This window comes from Haliotis cracherodii, unplaced genomic scaffold (assembly GCF_022045235.1).
Source record: "Haliotis cracherodii isolate W230 unplaced genomic scaffold, xgHalCrac1.p SCAF_2, whole genome shotgun sequence".
Lineage (NCBI taxonomy): Eukaryota > Metazoa > Mollusca > Gastropoda > Lepetellida > Haliotidae > Haliotis > Haliotis cracherodii.
In genome coordinates, this window is record NW_027266275.1 from 10,009,064 (window position 1) to 10,030,428 (window position 21,365).

The following is a 21,365-nucleotide window of genomic DNA, read 5'->3' on the forward strand; positions in this document are numbered from 1 at the left end:
ATTTCAGTTGAGGGGTATGGATTGACAATTTCAAGCAATTACCATGAGGAATAAGTTGTATTTTCTCACAGGCGCCGTTGGAATATTTGATCTTGGGGCTAATCAATCATAAGTGAGTGTATCATTATACCTTGGCTGGGTAATGATAGTGTAATGAGGGCATTTGCAAACTGATGGAAGTGGAACATGTCTCAATGTCTTCTCCTTGAATAAGAAACACATGGAATTACCAAAATCTGTGTCTCCTTTTCTGACTCAGGCATGTCAGGAGGCTATCTTACCAAAGATTTGCATATTCCTCTGACACAACCGTCCATTTGTGTCACTGTCTGAACTCTAATGGTGTACGTGAGCACGGTTGTATGTAGAAAGAAAATAAATAGTGGTCCTGATGGCTGACTTGGTTCATGCATGTGACCATATACCAGATCAGATCGATGCTCATGATGTCAGTCACCGGATTGTCTGGTCCAGATTTGATTTTGTACAGACCACCATTATATAGCTGGAATATTAAACAACAAACAAATAAATAAAAATATATAAATGCATCTCAAGCATCACTGTGAACTTGTGGAGAGGATGATAGATGAGGAGGGAATATGGTTTCACAAGTTTTTGTTTGTTTGTTTGTTGTTTAGCACCACACCCAACAATATTCCAGCTATATGACAGTGGTCTGTAAATAATCAAGTCCAGTGATTAATATCATGATCAGCTATGAAGTCGTTTCTAGTGTGACGTCATTCCGACCTCACGTCACAATAAGTTTTAAATGATGACAGAAACTGTACGCTGTAGAGTTGTGACGTGATATGACCCTAGGGCACATATGATTTCTATGAACCCCGATATGTTGTCCTCAGAGGTAATGAAGACTGAATATTTTATGTTTCTTTGGGTTTTCTTTTTGTATCTTTTCTAGACACAATTGAATATTTTATGTTTCTTTGGGTTTTCTTTTTGTATCTTTTCTACGCACAATAGTCTGCCAGCTATAAATTAATATATTTCTTTTATGTCATTTTTACTTTGCAAATGACCAGTTTTTGCCATGGTTACTGATGAATCTTAAAGTTCAGAGCGAGTGAGTATGACTTTACGCCGCTTTTAGCAATATTCCAGCAATATCACGGCAGGGGACACCAGAAATGGGCTTCACACATTGTACCCATGTTGGGAATTGAACCCGGATCTTTGGCGTGACAAGCGAACACTTTAACCACTAGGCTACCCGACCGCCCCTTAAAGTTCAGAACTGTCACCTTAGAGCCTGTCTACCTGTTAGAATGATAATATTACAGTAATGATCAATCAAGTTTATTGTACGTCACAACTAGATCTACCAAAATAACTTGACTTGCTATTATTGATTCACAGTCAGACACAAGAACACGTTTCTACAGAACGGCTTTCAAGGATCCTTGAAGCTTTCTCCAATTTCTCATAGCTTCTTCAAACCTTTTTGCAGTGGGCAAAAAATAGAATACAGTTAAATTAACACGCAAAACAAATATGCTGTAGAAAAGCTAACAGTCTGGTGTGTTATTCATTGTCTTTTTACGTGAGAATGTCTTTGATGTAGGTACCAAGAGGCACCTATGGACAATTTGAAGTAGCCACAGGCTATGATCACTGTGAGCGTAACTGACCGGGATTGTCCCTTGTCAGTTGACCCACATTGTAATATTGACCAATTTACCGTCATCATGCGATCTGATAGCCAATTAAAGTGGTTTGAGGAATGAAGTGAAGGATAGTTTCCTTGTCAATATTTCTTCAGAGTATTTTTTAAGAATTAACCATGTATCAGGGTCATAGTACTTTTCTAGGTTTGTTCTATGGGAGTAGTTTTAGGGAGATAGTATTTGTTTAATTAATGTTTATTTATGTTTGAGAGAGTGAGGTTGGTTTTACACCAAGTTTAGCACTAGTCCAACATATATCATGGCAAGGAAACATCAGAAATTGGCTTCACATTTATTTACCCATTTAGAGAAGGAAACCATGGTCTTCAGTTTGTCAAAAGCAAACACTTTAACATATAGGCTACCTACCTCACACCTTATGGTTCAAAATACTTCAAATCAGGAAGCAACCATATATTGAACCCTTTATTCTGGCTTTTATGAACTTGGGCCATGGCATTGTGCCATTAATTGCGAAGTGTATATGAACACGGTAAAGTTTTTACTAGAAATTGGGGAACTAAGAGCATTACATGCAGCAGAGCACATTCTGACACAACATTGACTTATGGTTTTTGAGAAGACAATATACAGGATATGATTGATGTATTATTATTGGAGACTGCCCATTGATATGTGAAATTCTATTGCATGGAAGAAAAACTGTTGGATTCACAACGCACCTAAATTCATTTGGTTGACATTGATCAGAATTACAATGGACCTGATTTAATGGCCAGGTGAGTTAAATTGTTTATTATGTATTGATTGTAATCTTTTACAAGGTATTCCAATTAAGTCCAAATTTATTTTGATTTTTACAAAAATCTTTATGGATCCATGGCTGCATATCCATGTTATGAATTTATCCAATCAAAACTTGAAAGGATTTCATTAAATGTCTGAATGACAACATTTTATTCAATCTTTGCAATCAAATTAGGTCAGGAGGATTTTTCAGCCCCAACTCCTAAACAAAATGGAAGCCTACAAGATAAAGGTTAACTTTGACATTGACCAAGTTCATGTAACTAATGTCAGCCATTTGGGAGATACATGTCTTCCAATACGAGATGCCACTGATTAACTTTGACCCCAAGGGATAAAAGGCTAATTCGTCCTTAAAAGATCATATTGAGTAATGTATTTTAGTCATGTTTGTGATGACTGATGTTACCACATTTCAATAGCCAGAGGTGACCACATGGGAACAACGAGCCAATTTTACCATATTGGATCTCACTAAGTCTATGTACGCTTGTCGACTGGGAAGAGATGATAAGAAGTCGATCCCGCTTATCAAACTTGACCGAAGCGACTTTGGGCTAATTTTGTGTATTGAATCATACACACACATATCGGAAATTGGCAATAGGGAATTGACTACAAGGCATGCTGGCCAAGATGTTCTGCAAACTATACCAACATGGCTGACTGCATCTTCGCGAGATAACAAAAGTATGCTTCTGTGGATGAGACTATCCCTTTCTTGGCAATGTCTCCAGTAGATAGGTGTTTTACCCAGTGCCATTGATTCCTAGTGATGGTTAATCATGTAAATAGTCAGATGGGAATGATGTAGATGCCATTTGATGGGCTGTTTCAGAAGAGGGGGTAGATCCATTACGTGTAGGATATTGATTGCCTGGCAATTTACTTGTTGAAGTATCTGAAGATGATGGGGTACAAAGCAGTTAGGTTGCACAGTGGGTGTGGTTTTTTTTGTTTGCTCATCATAATGAAGATGAAGATCTGGTTCAATTTTCGCAAATGGTCTGAGATTTGAAGCCCATTCCTGTGGTCCTTGTATTGATATATCTGGGACTCAGAAGATGCTTACTGACATGGCTAGGCTTTGATCTGGGGATTTTTTTGTTTGGTGGTGCCCTTTACAGGTAAATTGAATGAGTATGTGTTTAAACCCTTATAGGATTTTTGAGTATTGGACACCAGGCTTCAAACAATGTGGAGACTTGAATGAGGACTGTCCATGATGAGCTGGTACATTGTCCTTTGGGCTAACCAACATTTTAACGTTTCGCAAGGAAATTAGGATATTGCTTAAGGCAACATAATGTTTTTCCCTGTACACATATTGACAAAGAGACTGTAGGTCAGCGTGTGATTTCCACGTGTTTATTGTCATCAGGTGTTGTTGAGTAGGTGATTACTGGGTGTGTGTAGTATAACAGATATATCACCATGGTTAGACGTCTACACCCTGTGTGTATCATGTGCCTGTACACATTGTGTATAATCTGTACACTTGACTTGTTGTCTATGTACTGACAATACAGCCAATAACTTTATTCACTGACCTCATCCATTGACCTCATTCATTAACCTTATTCACTGACCTCATCCATCGACCTTAAGCACTGAACTCATCCTTCGAGCTTATTCACTGAACTCATCCCTCGACCTTATTCACTGACCTCATCCATTGACCTCATTCACTGACCTCATCTTTTGACCTTATTCACTGAACTCATCCTTCGAGCTTATTCACTGACCTCATCCTTTGACCTTATTCACTGACCTCATCTTTTGACCTTATTCACTGAACTCATCCATCAAACATATTCACTGACCTCATCCTTCGACCTTATTCACTGACCTCATCCATTGACCTCATTCACTGACCTCATTCGCTGATCTCATCCATTGACCTCATTCACCAACCTCATTCACTAACCTCATTCATTGACCTCATTCATTGACCTCATTCACTGACCTCATCCATTGACCTCATCCATTGACCTCATTCACTGACCTCATCCTTTGACCTTATTCACTGACCTCATCTTTTGACCTTATTCACTGAACTCATCCATCAAACATATTCACTGACCTCATCCTTCGACCTTATTCACTGACCTCATCCATTGACCTCATTCACTGACCTCATCCATTGACCTCATTCACCAACCTCATTCACTAACCTCATTCATTGACCTCATTCACTGACCTCATTCATTGACCTTATTCACTGACCTCATCCATTGACCTCATTCACTGACCTCATCCATTGACCTCATTCAGAGTACACCTCACCTCCTCAAGGGGAACACACAAGACAAGCCTGCTTCCCTGGTTGTTAAAGACCAGCAGTTTGCATGTTCGTGGCTTCCGTACCTTGTTCCTTTGTGGGTGAACGTCAAAACAGCCTGAAAACACATGATCACTTCTGGGAAACGAAAAGAAATGAATCTTTGGAGTTGAGATCAGTATGTGTGAGAAGGGTTGTAGTTTCGAAAGGTTTAGTGTTTTTTAAATTCTGTCTCAAGAAGAAGTATTTCAAAGCAATTGGGCTTTTCCTTTCAACTTGATTGATTAATCCTTTTTTCTTGGAATAATCAATGTGGTCATTTGATGCCAATAAACATTAAGGGCAATGAGGTTTTCTTTGTTCACTGACCAATAAGTTATAGTACACAGTTGAACAATACTGCTGTGACTCTTTGAAGCCTTAGGAAGGCCTTGTGATAGAATGCTAATATAAAACCAAATGAACCACTATCAACAGCCCCACTCAGAGAATAGGGTTGTGCATATTATCAAGCACTCACCTAATGTGCCAAGTCACTGACAGCCAATGTCTGCACTTGGTATCTGCAAAGGTTCCAGTAGTGATGAGAATCAGGATACAGTTAGGTCTTGATCCAGTCAGATTGTACATCGATACTTCCGTAATCGTGTGTGACATGCGGCTCAAGCTTCGGATAAGCCAGGATAACTAAACTGAAAGATTAATGTTTCTTTCAACAAAATGTTAAAAAAAATCATCATATCAGACTATGAAAAACACTTGCTGACCTTGTAAGGATTTATTTCTAAGATGAGGCCGGAAATGATTATATTGATCCAATAACATGGCTGTACATTTCATGTCATTAGGCAGGCTGTTTTTGTCAATGTATTTGTTCGGCTGAGTCCTATGTCATATGAAGTCATTAAAGACGTGATTTGGTAATTGGACCATCAACACTTTTTTATCTCTTCTTCCAAGGATTATGTTCTGCTAGAAGACTGGTGACCTCCTTGGAGAACTCTTGCTCTCTTCTGCAAGAACTGTCCCTGGGATTGAGCTCTATTAGGAGACTGTCGACCTCCTTGAAGAACAATTGCCTTTAAGAACAGTTGCTCTCTACTTCCATGAGACTGCCTTGGTTTGAGCTCTGTTAGGGGACCGGTGACCTCCTTTAAGAACAATTGCTTTTACAAACAGTTGCTCTCTACTTCCATTGGTCTGCCTGGATTTAAGCTCTATAAGGAGACTGGTGACTTCCTTTAAGAACAATTGCCTATAAGAACAGTTGCTCTCTACTTCCATGAGAGTCCCTGAGATTTGGCTCTGTTAGGATACCAGTGACCTCCTTGAAAAACACATGCTCTCTTCTTTCATACGGCCCTAGGATTGAGCTGCTAGGAGATGGTGACCTCCTAGAACAGTGCAGAAGGGTGAACTGCCAATGCCACCCCCAAGAATGTATTACTACTGATATTGATTTAGCCTGTCACATGATTGTTGGCTTGGCATTTCTTACTGCATGAGTGGCATGGGAAGCCATCAAAAGGTTTTTATTGATTATTTGCAAATGTTTCTCCTTTGATAAAAACGGTGTCAATTTCAGTTGGATGATGAGCCAGAGAAATGTATTATCACTTGCAACAATGGTTGTCAATTTCAATTATAAACCACATGGATCTTGTAGACTCTGTACAGCAGAATTAAATGTTGATACAATCTACATCATTGTACATCATTACGTCTTTAATAAGATAAGTGGCCTAGTGGTAAGTGTGCTAACTTGTCAGTGAGAAGATTTGAGTTCTATTCTACACCTGCTTGGTTTCCCAAGCAATGAATGGCATGTGTTATTGCTAAATGTGTGTATATAACCCTACTCAATCTGCCACATGTGTCTACTGAGGCCATTTGTATAATGTGTGATGCTCTATGCAAAAGTTAAAAAAGTAATTTCAAATATTCTTAAGAAAACATACTTTATGGATAACATCGTCTGGTTTATTGTATTAGCATCGTTTCGTTGTAGATTCTTACACCATTCTCAAATTGGAATGACCTCCAGCTTCAGAACGGTGTAAGAATCTTCATCGAAATGTCGCTAATGCGAAAAGCAGAAATTGTTATCCTTAAAGTTAAATGCTTTCGTAGTTACATACCAACTTGCAGAATGCCTATGAAACAGCTGAAATATTCAGATTTTAAATTGACTTACATCTTTCATCCTTGACACAGCTTTGGTGTATGCAGCAATATCACTCTCTGTCACTACAACGTGTAGGTTATCAACTGAGGCCCTAACCTTAACCCATGGTTGATAACATATGCAATTATCTCCGCCACTGGGATGCAGTGACACATAGCAAGGTCACACACTGCAATCCCACCCATTCACCTCTAAGTTGTCTCTTCCAACAAACACAGATTGCAGGGGACTCATGTGCCCAGAAACACCATGCATTGGCTACTGGTGGACAACTTTGTTAAGAGTTATTTCCCTTTAAAGATCTTCTGACTCTTTAGGTAGAAAATGACACCCTTGTATTTGTGACAGTGACCCTCACTATTTGGTATTAGATATGAATATCATTCACCATTTATGTTAATTATGGTTTTCTTTTTTGCAGCAAAAGCACCAGCAATAAGAAAAATAAGAAATCGGCGGATTGAAGAAGGAGAAACACTAAGGTTAAAATGTTCGGCAAAAGCAAAGCCCAACCCAAAATTTCAGTGGTTTAAAGATGGACATCCTTTAAAAGAAAAATCAGGAACATTACGAATACAGGATAAAAGGTAAGAACTTTGTGTTCAATACTTTATTTCCGTTTCAACATGGACGCTACATACGACCAATGTTGGATTATTCAGGGTTGGAGACAAGGGGAGAGTCAGTATTAAATAGAGATTCTCACCCGAGTGTCATTTGATATCAAATATATCAACACGAGTTGATAAAAGTGGAAAAATTCCGAGGCTTGCCGAGGATTTTTGCCACTTTTATCAACGAGTGTTGATATATTTAATATCAAAAGACATGAGGGTGAGATTTTATTTTTCATCCAACATCATTCTTCCAACTATTTGTAGACAGTAAATAGCAGTATCTTCAGTGTAAAAAGTACTGCTAACAGCTTCAGTAGCAGAGCCATTAGTGATGTCATTTGATTGTTACATCATGGTAACCAGTGATGTCACAATGGTCTGCAAAGCATTGTGATGTAATTTCATTGCGGCGATATCTACGGTGTAGATATCGCTTGATCTCCTCCAAGCCATATCTCCTGTGGGAGCCAGTTTTGGATGATAAGCATAAATATTTGAAGAATGTCATGTTATTTACTCATGACTGGCTATTGGATTACAGGCAGACAGTATTTCAGATGCTGTATTATGTCCTCAATTTACCGATGTATTGTCCTCTTAATACTTAGGAGTTTTCAGAGATAATGAATTAACTATGTGTAGGTTCCTTAGTGTATGAGAAGTTTTTTGTGCTTTGTATGAAGTCATGTCGGTTGTCAGCGCCAGAGTTTAAATTCTTTCTTGGTCATACTCTGTCATCAGGTGGAAAATTTTCTTGTTTATGAGAGCTCCAGAGTTTTTGTCTGAGATTCCAACTCATTTTTTGGCAAAGGTTTTCAACACAACACAAACATAGCTGATCACAGAAGAGTTTTTCACTTCATTAAACACGAGAAGGTCAAAGTCTTAGTTTGAATTTGTTCCAGGAAGGCAAATTGACTGTCACTAGCTTACTTGTTCATGTTACAGAGTGTATGAAACTGTACTGTGTAGAAATGGCAGGGACTAAGATTGTGTTACTGGTAGATATCACCATGGAACCTTCGGATGCTTTAAAAATTGACATCATAACATATGCAATTGTTTGATAAAAAATTAAATATGTTTAGGCTTTAAGAAATTGATTATTACAAGCCAGCCTAAATAAAAAACACCGAATTCTTTCCTATGCCTGTAGTTGTGCCATTTTTGTTTGTAAGAATCGTATATGTAAGAATCGGGTGTCATGCCATGACAGATTAACTATAGTAATGTGTAAGAATCGGGAGTCATGCCACGACAGAAATAACTGGGTGTTCCTTAACTTCTTTTTGGTAGTATATTTTGGCAGTTATTTTTTAACAAGGTGCACATTACTATTTTATGCTCGTAGCTTACCTACGCGACAAATATAACTTCACACCATGCGTCACAAGAAGACAAAAGGCCTTATCTCTCCGATCCATTTGTTTATGTGTCATTGTGAAAGTTGATGTCCACTGATGCAAACTAACATGTTGATAGTCATTAGTTTTTTTACCCTATCGTAATATCTTTTGTACCTACACATAATCTTCCAAACTCTACTCATACTGTATATTTGACATCTGTTTTGATACAACTGTGTAGACAAAGCAGACATTTTGTGTATATGACCCTAAAATCTCCAAAAATTGCTGATAGAATTCAAATATGATTTTAATGGGTGCAACGAAAGCGTCACTGTGAAATATTTTTACCTTTCATGATATGATTTGAAATAATTTAGGCTTTTGCTAATATGAAACAGACAATGAAGGTAAGCTACAGAGCCTGATGTCCCTATATGTTTTTAAGGACGAATTTGTCTTCAGACTCCTTACTCTTGAGCAGAATGAACAAATAATGAATAAGTCTTAAGCATTTCTAAATAAAATACAGTAACCACTTGATAAAAGCTATGTTGTATGCAAATCTAAATTGAAATATGGAAACTAATAAAGAATATTAATTTCCATGGTTTCAAAACAATTGGAATAATAAACTTCTGTGCTAGAATGCATACTGTATGTCTTTACAGGTTTTTCTTGTGTGTTTGTGTTTATTTTTTCACTGTATGTGTTGTTGACTTCTTTGCTTCCAAAACACATAATTACAGAATTGTATTTCGACAAGATACGGCCACCATCCATGAATAATATCCCGGTTTCTTGTCAGGTGAATCCATCCGGAAATACTTATGTTTCTGACCACCTCTATGGTCTAGTGGTAGAGCGTCCGCCCGGAGAGCGGAAGGTCCGGGGTTCGATCCCCGGCCGCGTCATACCAAAAGACGTTAAAAGATGGTACTTGTTGTTGCCCTGTCTGGCGCTCTGCATTAAGGGGCTAAAACAAGGACTGGTCGGCTCGGAATCAGTATACTGTGTCTGAGTGGGGTATTCATGTTAAACTGTGGCATGGTAAATCAGTGAGCTAGCACTATAAATTGGCATCAGTCCGGACTAATAGAATTTCACCTCCCCTCACTTACGTTTCTTTGGCTGTTGTAAAACAAATCAAATTTGCATACATGATGACTATTTTGTAATAAGAGATTCTTAGATATAAAGTGATATCTTTGAAGTTTGTATAGCTATTGTAAGATCATATCAAGAGAATCAGTGTCATTTTTTTAAATGTCAGCCTTAAGCGCAAGTAGTTATACAGCACAGAAGACAAGCATCTCTTCAGGGATTTTGCCCTTTGGTTGTGGAGTTTGTCCGAGATATGTTAAAACAGCGTTTACTTTCTTGTTCTTTTTTATTGAGCTTGCACTGTGTTGAAATTTTTAGGAGGTAATTTACAAATAACAAATTCCAGTCTGTTGCAAAGATAAAATCAAAGGCAATAAAATGATGTGTTACAACATCAGTGAAAACCCTGAAGATAAAATCTTATCACAGTGTGTTTTACCTCTTTGGAATTCAGCCAGATCCAAGTCGTGGTGTTTTCGAGGAATCACATAAGGATGAATGGTATGTTTTGCATATGCAATAAAGGGGAAGACACACTGGGAAAGTGCAAGTTCTGTAGTCTAAACACATGTGGTCAATTGACATGATACAATGTTGCTAACACATGGGGAAGGGGAAGGGCATGTTGTTATGTGTTGAATAGTAATATGGCCATTGCAATAAATTGCGTTTCAAGTTCCAAAGTTTATGTCATGGCATTCGCTGGGAGTATATATTTTCTAAAGGTGGAAATGTCTTGGTTGTAGGAAAACTGTAAACTGGCTGAGGTTTTGCAAACAGTATCATAATATATATCTGTTTTCTTTACATTTGCCATTATGGCATAATGATATTTCATATGATGGCTGTATGTACATTTCCAAGTAAGAGTTAAAGGGAGAAAACTTATTTATCAGAAAAAAATATTTTTTTCAAAATAGTGCACATTTTGTTCGCTTAGAATGATGGAATTTATTTTAAATAGATTATTAATTATGATTTGTTTCATTTTTTTAAAATACATGAATCTGGAGGTTGTATACAGAAATTGCTTCTTTTTTGAAAGATGGTAAGAGAGTTTGTATTTTTTAAAATAGATTTTATGAGGTTTGAATAAATATGATTTTATTAAATTTATGAAACATCAAAATCTGAAAAATATGTTGTTCACTATGTCACACCTTCTGAATTTGTTCTCAGGAGATCATCACGCTTACAAATTTTCAAAGCATCGGAGAAAGACGAAGGAAACTATGTCTGCCTGGCGTCCAATGCAAAGGGCTCTGACAATATTACAGTGCGGGTTGAAGGTAAGTTCCTCTTATAATGTTAAACACATACTTGGATGTACAACGTTGTTACAAGTGCTTCACTTATATTACCCCTGATGAGAATAGGTCCTGTTTGTCAGGACCATACCCAGGTTTGTGGGTTTCACACCAATGTTGATGGGCTTGAATCCTGGATTCAAACTGATAATGATTCATGACTGATAATGATTCACGACTGATAATGATTCTTGGTGTCTCAACACCTTCTCGTGGATTTCACTCACTGAAGTGGTAAATGTTTAATACCTATATCACTTTTGGTTTTCCTCGCTTCAAAAGCTGATAGGACTGAAATACCGTATTTGACATAATAAGCGCCCAGGGCGCTCTCAAAATTAGAAATAGGGGGCTCTTATCAGAATATTATTATCCTGAAAACAACAGAGTTGAAAGATCGTAAATTTCGTGGTTTATGCTGACAGCCTGAAATGTTTATATACCACAGATATATTTTTCAAGAATTTAATTTCACATAATTAAGAATGCATATAACACACATTTTATATACAAATATATAAGTCTTGTGCACATTGATCAATCGGAAGGGGTGCTAATAGCGATTGTTCACTAGCCAATATATTAACAAATATCACCATGTGTGCTTATTAGAGTGGGGCGCTTATTACGTTGAATACGGTACTGTTAAAAGCAGAGTTAAACCAACCTCAGTAGAATTGGGCCCTGGTACTCTATTGTCACAACTCAACCGGCACTGGTGGCCTGTCTTCGTTCAGTTGCTTGTGTATTGCGATCGTACCCTGGGGTGTGGGATGTTGTTCAAACTATCAATGACCGTCTTTTCAGGCAAAGGATTGATTATTTAGAGGCCAGCTTGATATAGCTGTAATATTGCTGACTGAAGTGTAGAGCAAACAAACAAATACAAGCTTGTTGGGATTTCAGGGAAGAACAGACATCAGATGCCATGCTTGTTGTAAGAGATATGTGATCACCATGCATGGTCTGGCTGAGTGTACACTATTGTCCACAGATAGCATGTATTGTAGGTGCAGGTTTACTAATTTTGAAGGAAAAAATTTTGCTTGGTAGGTCAGAACACAAATGAATTGTGCAGGATTTAATCATCTTAAAGTAGTTTGATTAGGATTAGTAGGTGTTTAAATCATATTGGCCTGGTTTGGGTCATTTATATATATTAAATCTTTAATCTGACTTGTAATGATGATTTATGTTTGGATTTCATTTTTTTTAATCCTAAAAGTCCCTTAAAATATTTTTTATTGTCACAGTGATCTTTACCATTGGCGGTATAAAAAAACCTCGTCAGTTTGATTTGATTTTTTTCTTCTAAATTTTCAGTTTTTATGGTCAGCAGATCTGTAAATGAAGCCAAAAAAATTAATCCCTAATATGTTGCTGATACTGAAGACTTTGACTTTAAAACCAGATTTATTTACTGAAAGTACACACAAACAAACTGTTGATGTTAGTGATTCACAGAAACACAATTACTAATGATCATGTGATCATTTTAAATATTTCGAGGAATATCTGTCTAAGGCATTCTTCATTTTCCATTAACAAAATTAATTCATTAAATTAGACACGGTTTCTAGAAAACTACATATAACTTAAAAACTGTACATTGATGTTCTTTTCCTTTCTGCCATTGTATAAAAAGTTCTTCACTTAATTTGATGTAGGGTATTGTGTGATTTGAATCGTGACTGTGAATAAATGGACCATGTGCATGACGCAAGATTCATGTAGATCAGAGGCACTTCATCACCAGTGCAAATGGGGGGTCGCTCTGTTAGGACGAGGAAACAGGTCAGCTCCCTACAGGGTTGCCTGATGCTAGGAGTTGTTTAAAGATAATGACATAAAAGTCGCACCCTCCCAAGAGACACTGTTTAAGCTCTATGTTACATTTTTCTTTTCAGAGTTTTTTCGCCACATTCACTTGAGTGATCTTGCATTATTTAGTTTACTGATAAAAATTGGATTGTTGCAATAAAAGTATTATTTTCATTTGCCATTGTTTGACCTTGAGTGTAATTATAACATTATTCATTGATTGCACGCTAAGCAGCTTTCAGTCAAGACCGAACACATTCTTGTTCCTGAAATACCATGTCTAGTTTTATATATAACATACTCTAGTCTGCTGTCTGATTATAAGTGTGTTCAAGGCGAACTAAATCTCCAGCACTCCACATGAATAAGTGCTTTTATGTATTTTTTTGTTTCTTGTGTGTGTGTACGTAGAGCCATCAGCAACTACTTGATGATTGGATAGGAGGCGCATTATGAACTGATTTATTATTTTATGATCTGATTAGTGCTTCCTCCTGAACCTATTTTAAACTGATGGCATGTTGGAATCTGTTCGTTGAATACACAATTTAATTAGGTAATATAACAGCCATATTACTGGATTTTTTTTATAACCAAAACACTAAAGCTGAATTAAAAAGACTTTTTCTACAGTTTCTACATTTTAAGATAACTAGAAGGATATATCATGATGTATCAGATCCATGTGGAAGGAAAATCCAAATTGAAACAGGTCGCAACTATGGTGCAGACAAACCAAGAACAATCAGGACAAATCTGGAATTTATACCCACATCAGCTGATCCTGGCACATGTAAGGGACGCAACTTTATGCATTGAATTTAGGTGCCTTTAGCTTAGTGGATCCATCTTCCTGAGGCAAGGGACTGTATATAAAAGTCCACTTTCCATCCTTGCCGAACTAGGATGGAATTATGGAGTTTATATTTTGGCTAGACTAACAAGTCTATGCATAGTCCAATAAAAATTACGTAATGAAATCAACATCTGGTTCGTAAACTGCCAGGCAGATTTGGATCTATTGCAGGATTTGAAAAGCATGAAAAACAGACATTTTCTAAATCTTTTTATGTTTATATTAATCAAGGTGCTCACATGATTTGATGCTCTTCGCACAGTTTTATCTCAATATAGATTTTGATTATCGACCAGATCGTGTTTACTGGGCACCGGCATTTTGTTTGAAGCAAATGCAAGTGATATGAGAGGAGGAATCTGATTGGTCAGTAGGAGAGACATAGAAGGGATTCGTAATAGCCACTGGTGGCGCTACGACCCCAGCCTAGAAATTCCAGCCTATTTCAGCAAGGATGGAAACAGGACTATTACAATCAGTTTACTCCCTTGTCTAGGGATGATGAATGGATCACGCTTATCCCCTCACTGTCTCTGAACTGGGCTAGGACCGAACTTTCAGAACCTATGCTTGTTGTCCATAATGTCCATTGTACTAAATGGAGCAGGTTGTCAGGATGCCTGACTTGTCTGATTGCATGTCACCATATTCTGTTGGAGTTGGCCAACAATATCAATCACTTGTCTTGTCCAGACTTGATTATTTACAACTACAGTGATTTGGATGGAATATTGCTGAGTGCAGTATAGCCTTGCTCCAAAGCTGTACTGAAAGATTAGTCTATGGATGAGTCGTAATTCTATACTCCTAATAGGCAAGTCTAGATATGTGGACATCTAAGGACTCCAGTCTCTTATAGTGACAACTTGTTCTTATTATTTACATAATCTAGAAATTATGATTTAAACTAAGAATTATTATAGAGCCTTGTGCAAGTCTAAGTGTAGTGGAAAGCAACAAAAACACGGACATCTGTGATCAAAGTCTGTCAGTCACCAGTCCAGTCGTTATAAGCTTCACAACTTCAAGTGTTGAAGAATGGACGACAGACCACATGGTTGGTTGGTTTGTTGTTTAACGCCAAACTCAGCAATATTCCAGCTGTCTGTAAATAATCGAGTCTGGACCAGACAATCCAGTGATTAATATCATGAGCATCGATCCTTACAATGTGCGATTGATGGCATGCATCAACCAAGTCAGCAAGCCTGACCACCAGATCCCGTTAGTCGCCTTTTACGACAAGAATAGTCGCCTTTTACGGCAAGCATTTGTTGCTGAAGACCTATTCTACCCCGGATCTTCACGGGTCTCAGACCACATGGAGTCGACACACAATATGGTCACTAAGCTACCCAGGGTGTGGGGGACAAGAAACTGATGGTATCAGTCTGGGGGTCAGGGCCCACTTGCACAAAGCGATCTTAGCGCTAAGACTGTAGTAAGCCTATGCTGAAGTATGGGAGTTACGATCATCTTAGCGCTAAGATCACTTTGTGCAAGTGGGCCCAGGACTGTAAGTTTGTCTTATTGATGTCTAGCCACTCAGCACTAAGTCCTATTTGTCTGAGCTGTTCTACAACATATTAAACCCTCCTGACATCGATGCCCAAACGATGTTGACACACTTCGCATCTCGTCCAATTTGCCACGGCACTCCTGGTGCATGGCGTCTCGTCAGACTCATTTGAATCTCAAGGATAAGCAAGCTCTTAGAATAGCCTCTGATACTATCTGTAGTCTATGTATGCATTGTTCGGGAGGCTAATAGTTAGGTAATTGGCAGGTACAACAATTGTAAGTGTCGTCTCCATAGACGTAATCCTTTGACTTCATCTGTATTGGAACTAGAGCAGATCGCTTTTGTTGTTTTGGTAACTACTGCTTTAGTTACACTTTGTGTTGTCATGCTGACGGAGAGCATGTCATTTGCTAGGAGGGTTCTGATGGGGTGTACTATTTAGCGTAAAAGAACTTTTAAATACCTGTGTAAACGAAAGATGAGTCAAATATTTTGCCGTAAAGATTAACGTTAAATGTCAATAAAAAAACCTTAGTGTAAATTAAAACTTCACTGTTTACGAAAGTCGTGCTCAATTCTTGTAAAAGTTGCATTTTGCTAGATATGACGCCAGTCAGTGTTTGGTATTTTCACAAAGGAACAGCAGTAAAGAACGAAAGCAGAACCAGCTGTCTCCATGTTTTCTTGAGACAGACTGACAATCTGTATTCGCACATGATTTCACATTTTAGATTCAACTTGACATCTTGTCTGCTGCATGCAATTTGTTTTTTACTGAGCTGAAAAAGACTATGGACTAAAGGTCCCAAATGAAATTACGTGTCTTTGAAAGTGGCATGTGTGGCCCTTTCAGGTGTCAGGTGCCACTATTTACTTTTTCAGAGTTGCATCCCTTAGCTGTATCAGGATCCACTGATCATGGATTTTAATCCCAGTTTAGGGCCAACTTGTAGTCTGCTACTCACATTTCTTATTACTAAGCTGCAAAAGACAACTGACTAAAGGTCCCAAATTGAAATTACGTCACTTTGAGAGTGGCATGTGTGGCCCTTTCAGGTGCCACCATTTACTTTGCAGAGTTGCATCCCTTAGTTGTGTCAGGATTCACTGATCATGGATTTCACATGTGTTCACATGTCTCCCTTTGTACCTCCACATTGAGCTGACATACACTGATATAACAGAAATTGTTCAAAGTGGCGGTAAACCCAACTCACTCCTAGGTAGTAGCGCTATTGAAGCCTGCATCTTTTACACTAAACAGGATCAGTACCCATGTTCTAATTGGTTCTGACTCCAGCTATCTGCACGTCTGTGACGGTGTAAGACAGCCATCTACACCATGGACTTAATCCAGGGACGGACGAAGGCCTCGGAGTCTGTATCCTGCATGTTGTGATGAGGCTGCTGATTGTGTCATTGTGACAAGATACCATCACAACACCAATGTATTGTTCCACGTTTGTGTGTTACTGATGGAGAACGTAAATTGGAGAGAAACAAAAATAGATGTATACAAGCTTTTTTCTCTATTTTTAAGTTGGTACGTTTGATGTTTTTGGAAACAGAATGAGAATTACCGGAAATGTCTTTGTAGATAAGAAGCAGGATATATTTTGATCATTTATCATGTTATAGTGGCCAAAACCTCCTTGACATTGACTGATAGCTAAGTATTAGTTGTAAAAATCGTATAAGAGATTGTTCAGACTAACCTTAGTCCCAGAATAAAGTCATCATATTTAAAAATATTTTTTTATAAAATGAAAACTAAAATCCAAATGAATCCTAGACCAATGCTTAATTTCTGGGATCTGAAGCAATCTAGCTTGCCAAATCATTCTAGATTTGAACCGGATTCATTTTCAATATATTCCCTTGGGCCTCGGAGATAGAAATTTGGGAACATGAATATTTTGGGTGATATTTTTAGGAAATTGTGTACTCAGTTTTCACTACCAAAAGGGGGACACGGGTAGTCGTCTAAGGCACCACAATTCAGTGTGCAGAGTTGCGTCCATTGGGCACGCCAGAAACCTATGATTGTGAGTTCGAATCCCAGTTAACGCCAATTATGTTTCTAGGTTTGTCAGCACCATACCCGTGCTCGTTGGTTTCACCGAAGTGGTAAATGGAGACCTGCATCACTTCGGGCTTTCCGTATAATGTTAAAAGCGGCGTTAAACCCAACTCACTCACTCACTCACTACAAAAAAATAGCCCCCAAATATTCATATCTGTAACATTTTCTTTCAGTATATAATGAAACATTTGGTGTCACTGTGTTCAACATCTCAAACATATAAGTACGTCGGAAGTCACCTCATATGATGAAATAGACAAACATTGGTGCAGTGCTAAGCTCAAGCTAACAGTAAGCCAGTGCATTCAACATTCAGAAAGCTATACCAGAAAGACAAATGATTCTTCTTTTCAGCATCTTGTCCCCTCAAAGTACAAACCCAATTTGCTAAATGAAGTCTGTATGCGCACATCGCTGTCTTCAGCTTTAAAAAAGTCACTTTAATTTTCTTCAGTATGTTAGAATTTCTTCAAGAATGTTAATATATCTTTATTTGCCACAGACTGAACATTGATATATTTTAAGTTAAAGCAGAAAGTCAAATGAGTGAATTCAATTATTGGATTCTACAAGTCCAGTTATATCTCTCAAGGAGAAGCAATTTCTCCCCAGGACATCTGAAGTCGAATGTAGAGACGGTTACCCTGGTGGGCCTCAGAATGGTTACCAAGTATCCAAGTCTTTGATCAGAGTCCAAATGCATGATGGGAGTTTGCAGGACTGGGCAAGGTGAAGGAGACTGTAGACAAAATTGCATTTTCATCTGTTTAGACAACTGGTACATGCATTGCGCTGTGCCGACATCTGGTTGGGTAAGTGTGTCAAGTCAAGGGGCTACTTGATCGTAAAAGTTTCACGCTAACTGAGCCTTTGATCACCACTCTGAACATCTCCACAATGGTCGAGAATTGGGGGTCATCTCATAAACTCCACAACCAGTTAGTAAATTATGTTTTATACATTTCAACATTTTTAACAATCAATTAATCGTAAACAAATTGGTTAATATTCAGATATGCATCCTTGTCAGGAACTCCTTCTTGGCTTCCAGTTCAGAAAGTGATTCAGCATCAGTTGAGTTCAGGTGGCAATATGTTCTTTAGATGGTTTGAGACTTTCCCTAAATACTGATGCTAGACGGCTTGTCTACCAATGGATGATGGAAAACAAATTCGTGATAATTTGGATTTGATAGGCAAGTTGAATTGAGAATAGGATTGTCAAACTGAGACTGTACTCTGTGACCTTAGTTTCAAGTGCACATGTCTGCAAGATCTATCAAAAGTCGTCATAAATTTTTCTTGAGATGACACTGATTTCTTCTATAGCACAACCATGGTCATTGGCTGAAAAACCTGCTTCCATTTCGATGTTTATTCGCAAGTTAGATTTGCAGTTATTAATATGGCCAGTTTTGTTTAGATTAATGATTAGGGGAACGCGATACAGGTCAATTCAATTATCCACACCAAGTACTCTCAGGGTTTGCCTTATGTTAACCATGAACAGTTGTTTGAGAAGTAGTATCTGAATACCATATGGTATTTCCAGGTATTCGGCATGTAATAAATCTCAGAGAATATCTTTCTTCCTGCGCAGTAGAAAATGTATTATTTTGATTCTGTTATTGCTCCCTCCGACTTGTAAGTGGATACGCTTCTTTTATGACCAAAAGAGGTGATGAAGATGTGACACAATTTAATGTTTTCTTTTTTTTGGTATTTGTGTAATACAAAGTTTTGTTTGTTTGTTTCTTGTTTAACTCTCCACTCAGCAATATTCCAGCTGTATGGCGGCGGTCTGTAAATAATTGAGTCTGGACCAGACAATCTGTCGCAAGTCTATGATAGTGTGGCAAGTCTAGATTCTCCAGGATCAGGTAATGGAGAGTGAGTGAGTTGGGTTTAACGTCGCTTTTAACAGTATTCCAGTTATATCACAGCATGTCAGCTTAATGTGGGAGGAAAGCCCGAAGTGATGCAAGCATTAAATGTTTACCACTTCAGTGAACGGGTATGGTGCTGACAAACCTAGAAACATAATTGGGGCAAACCGGGATTCGAACCCACAATCTATAGACGACTGGGCCACCTGTGCCCCCCTCGCTATCCATTATATCTTTAAGGCAATTAAACCCCAAAGTATCTTTTCATAACAATTTTAGTGTGACCATCTTATTCCTACAATAGAACAAAAACCTATTTCTCTCTAGCAAGTTCAGAATTTTTTTTTAAATAATTTAAATTTTTTTTGGGGGGGGAGGGGCCCCAGGATGCTAGTAATCTGGATTTAGTAGTATATTTTGCAGGATCATTAAAAGTGAGGCATTCTTTTTCCCTGTAGAGGTCAACAGGCTGAAGTGACCCCTGGACAAGATAATCCTAGCATTACTGCTAAATACTTGATCTCAGTGTTCAAGTAATTGAGCATGAAATTCAAGCTTTCTGGAAGAGTGGTCCCTGCTCTTAGAAGCTGGTGGGAGATTTTCAAGGGCTTCTGTGGAGCCTGTGATTTGATTATGGAATCTTGGTAAATCTGGAATGAATTGAGTCTGGTTTGCGTGATGGTGAGAAGGTCATCCAGTGCATGGGTCATCCAATTTGAAATAATTTCATGTTCAAGAAGGTTGTTAGTTAAATTTTTTACAAATTTTGTTTTTAAAAATGTTTTTTAGGAAATGGAAAATATCTTTCTTTCTTCACCTGAGTTGAAGTCTTTAACACCAGTTGAAACAGATAATATTATATTAATTTAGTGGTATATCTTGTGTTTCAAATACTCATCAAATGTTATTTAAGAAAAAGAAAAATATGCTTGTTCAGCAGTGAAAATATCAAAATCAATTTTGTAAAGTTAAAAAAGGCATGTCCCTTGTGAACAAACCTGTAATGTAAAGAGTATGTGGTTATTTTGTTTATTTTACTCAAACGAGCCAGCCTTTTGGATACTCTTTCAGGGTTATTTTTTCAATATCCCCTGCCAGGAATTGTTGCAATCTATCACAAAGTTTCCCTGAACTACTATTGACATGAAGATAAAGTGTTGGCGCCTTAACGGTCTTGATATCGAAATTGGCATCAATATCTGATTAAGTAAACAATCTGTCAGAAATTAACCGCAGGAGGTATTATACATGCCTTTCGACTGTTGTTGTAATTGGTTTCAAGACCCAGTGGCACTGAGTGGTCTGTTATAAGTTTGTATCAAAGTACTACAGGACTCATTGCTGTTTGGAAGAGGCCATGATCAATCTGTTTCTCTTGATGTTTCTGGCTGAATAATATACCTCAAAGAAGCATCCTTTGAAGAGATTCCACATCAGAAGAATTACCAGAACCAAAACCTGTCATTGCTGACTAAAATGTATATTACCCATGGGGATGCCAGGTAAGAACTGGTCCCCAGCAACCTATGCTGGTCGTAAGAGGTGACCAAATGGACTGGGATGTCAGACTTGGTGACTTGGTTGGTGCATGTCATCGTATGGATTGGTGCTCACAATATGACAACTGGATTGTCTGGTCCAGATTCCAGCCAAAGTTCAAATGAGTCCCATGGGCAAGCAGGGTTAGAATTGGTCCCCAGCAACCTATGCTGGTCATAAGAGGTGACCAAATGGACTGGGATGTCAGACTTGGTTGGTTGCATGTCATCGTATGGATCGTTGCTCACAATATGACAACTGGATTGTCTGGTCCAGATACCAGCCAAAGTTCAAATGAGTCCCATGGGCAAGCAGGGTCGGATTTGGTCCCCAGCCATCTTAAGTGACAAATTAATTGATCAG

The 21,365-nt window shown here is 38.1% G+C and overlaps 1 protein-coding gene across 4 annotated transcripts in view; it reads left to right on the forward strand.

Moving 5' to 3' along the window:
- The window catches only part of LOC139469750 (pro-neuregulin-1, membrane-bound isoform-like), a 152,057-nt gene that overhangs the window by 86,527 nt on the left and 44,165 nt on the right, over positions 1 to 21,365 (forward strand). For all 4 annotated transcript variants that reach the window (XM_071252026.1, XM_071252025.1, XM_071252024.1 and 1 more), the window contains exons 2-3: positions 7,344 to 7,509; positions 11,169 to 11,278. In XM_071252026.1, the coding sequence (XP_071108127.1) occupies positions 7,344 to 7,509; positions 11,169 to 11,278 (276 nt within the window). The remainder of the gene's footprint in view (positions 1 to 7,343; positions 7,510 to 11,168; positions 11,279 to 21,365) is intronic.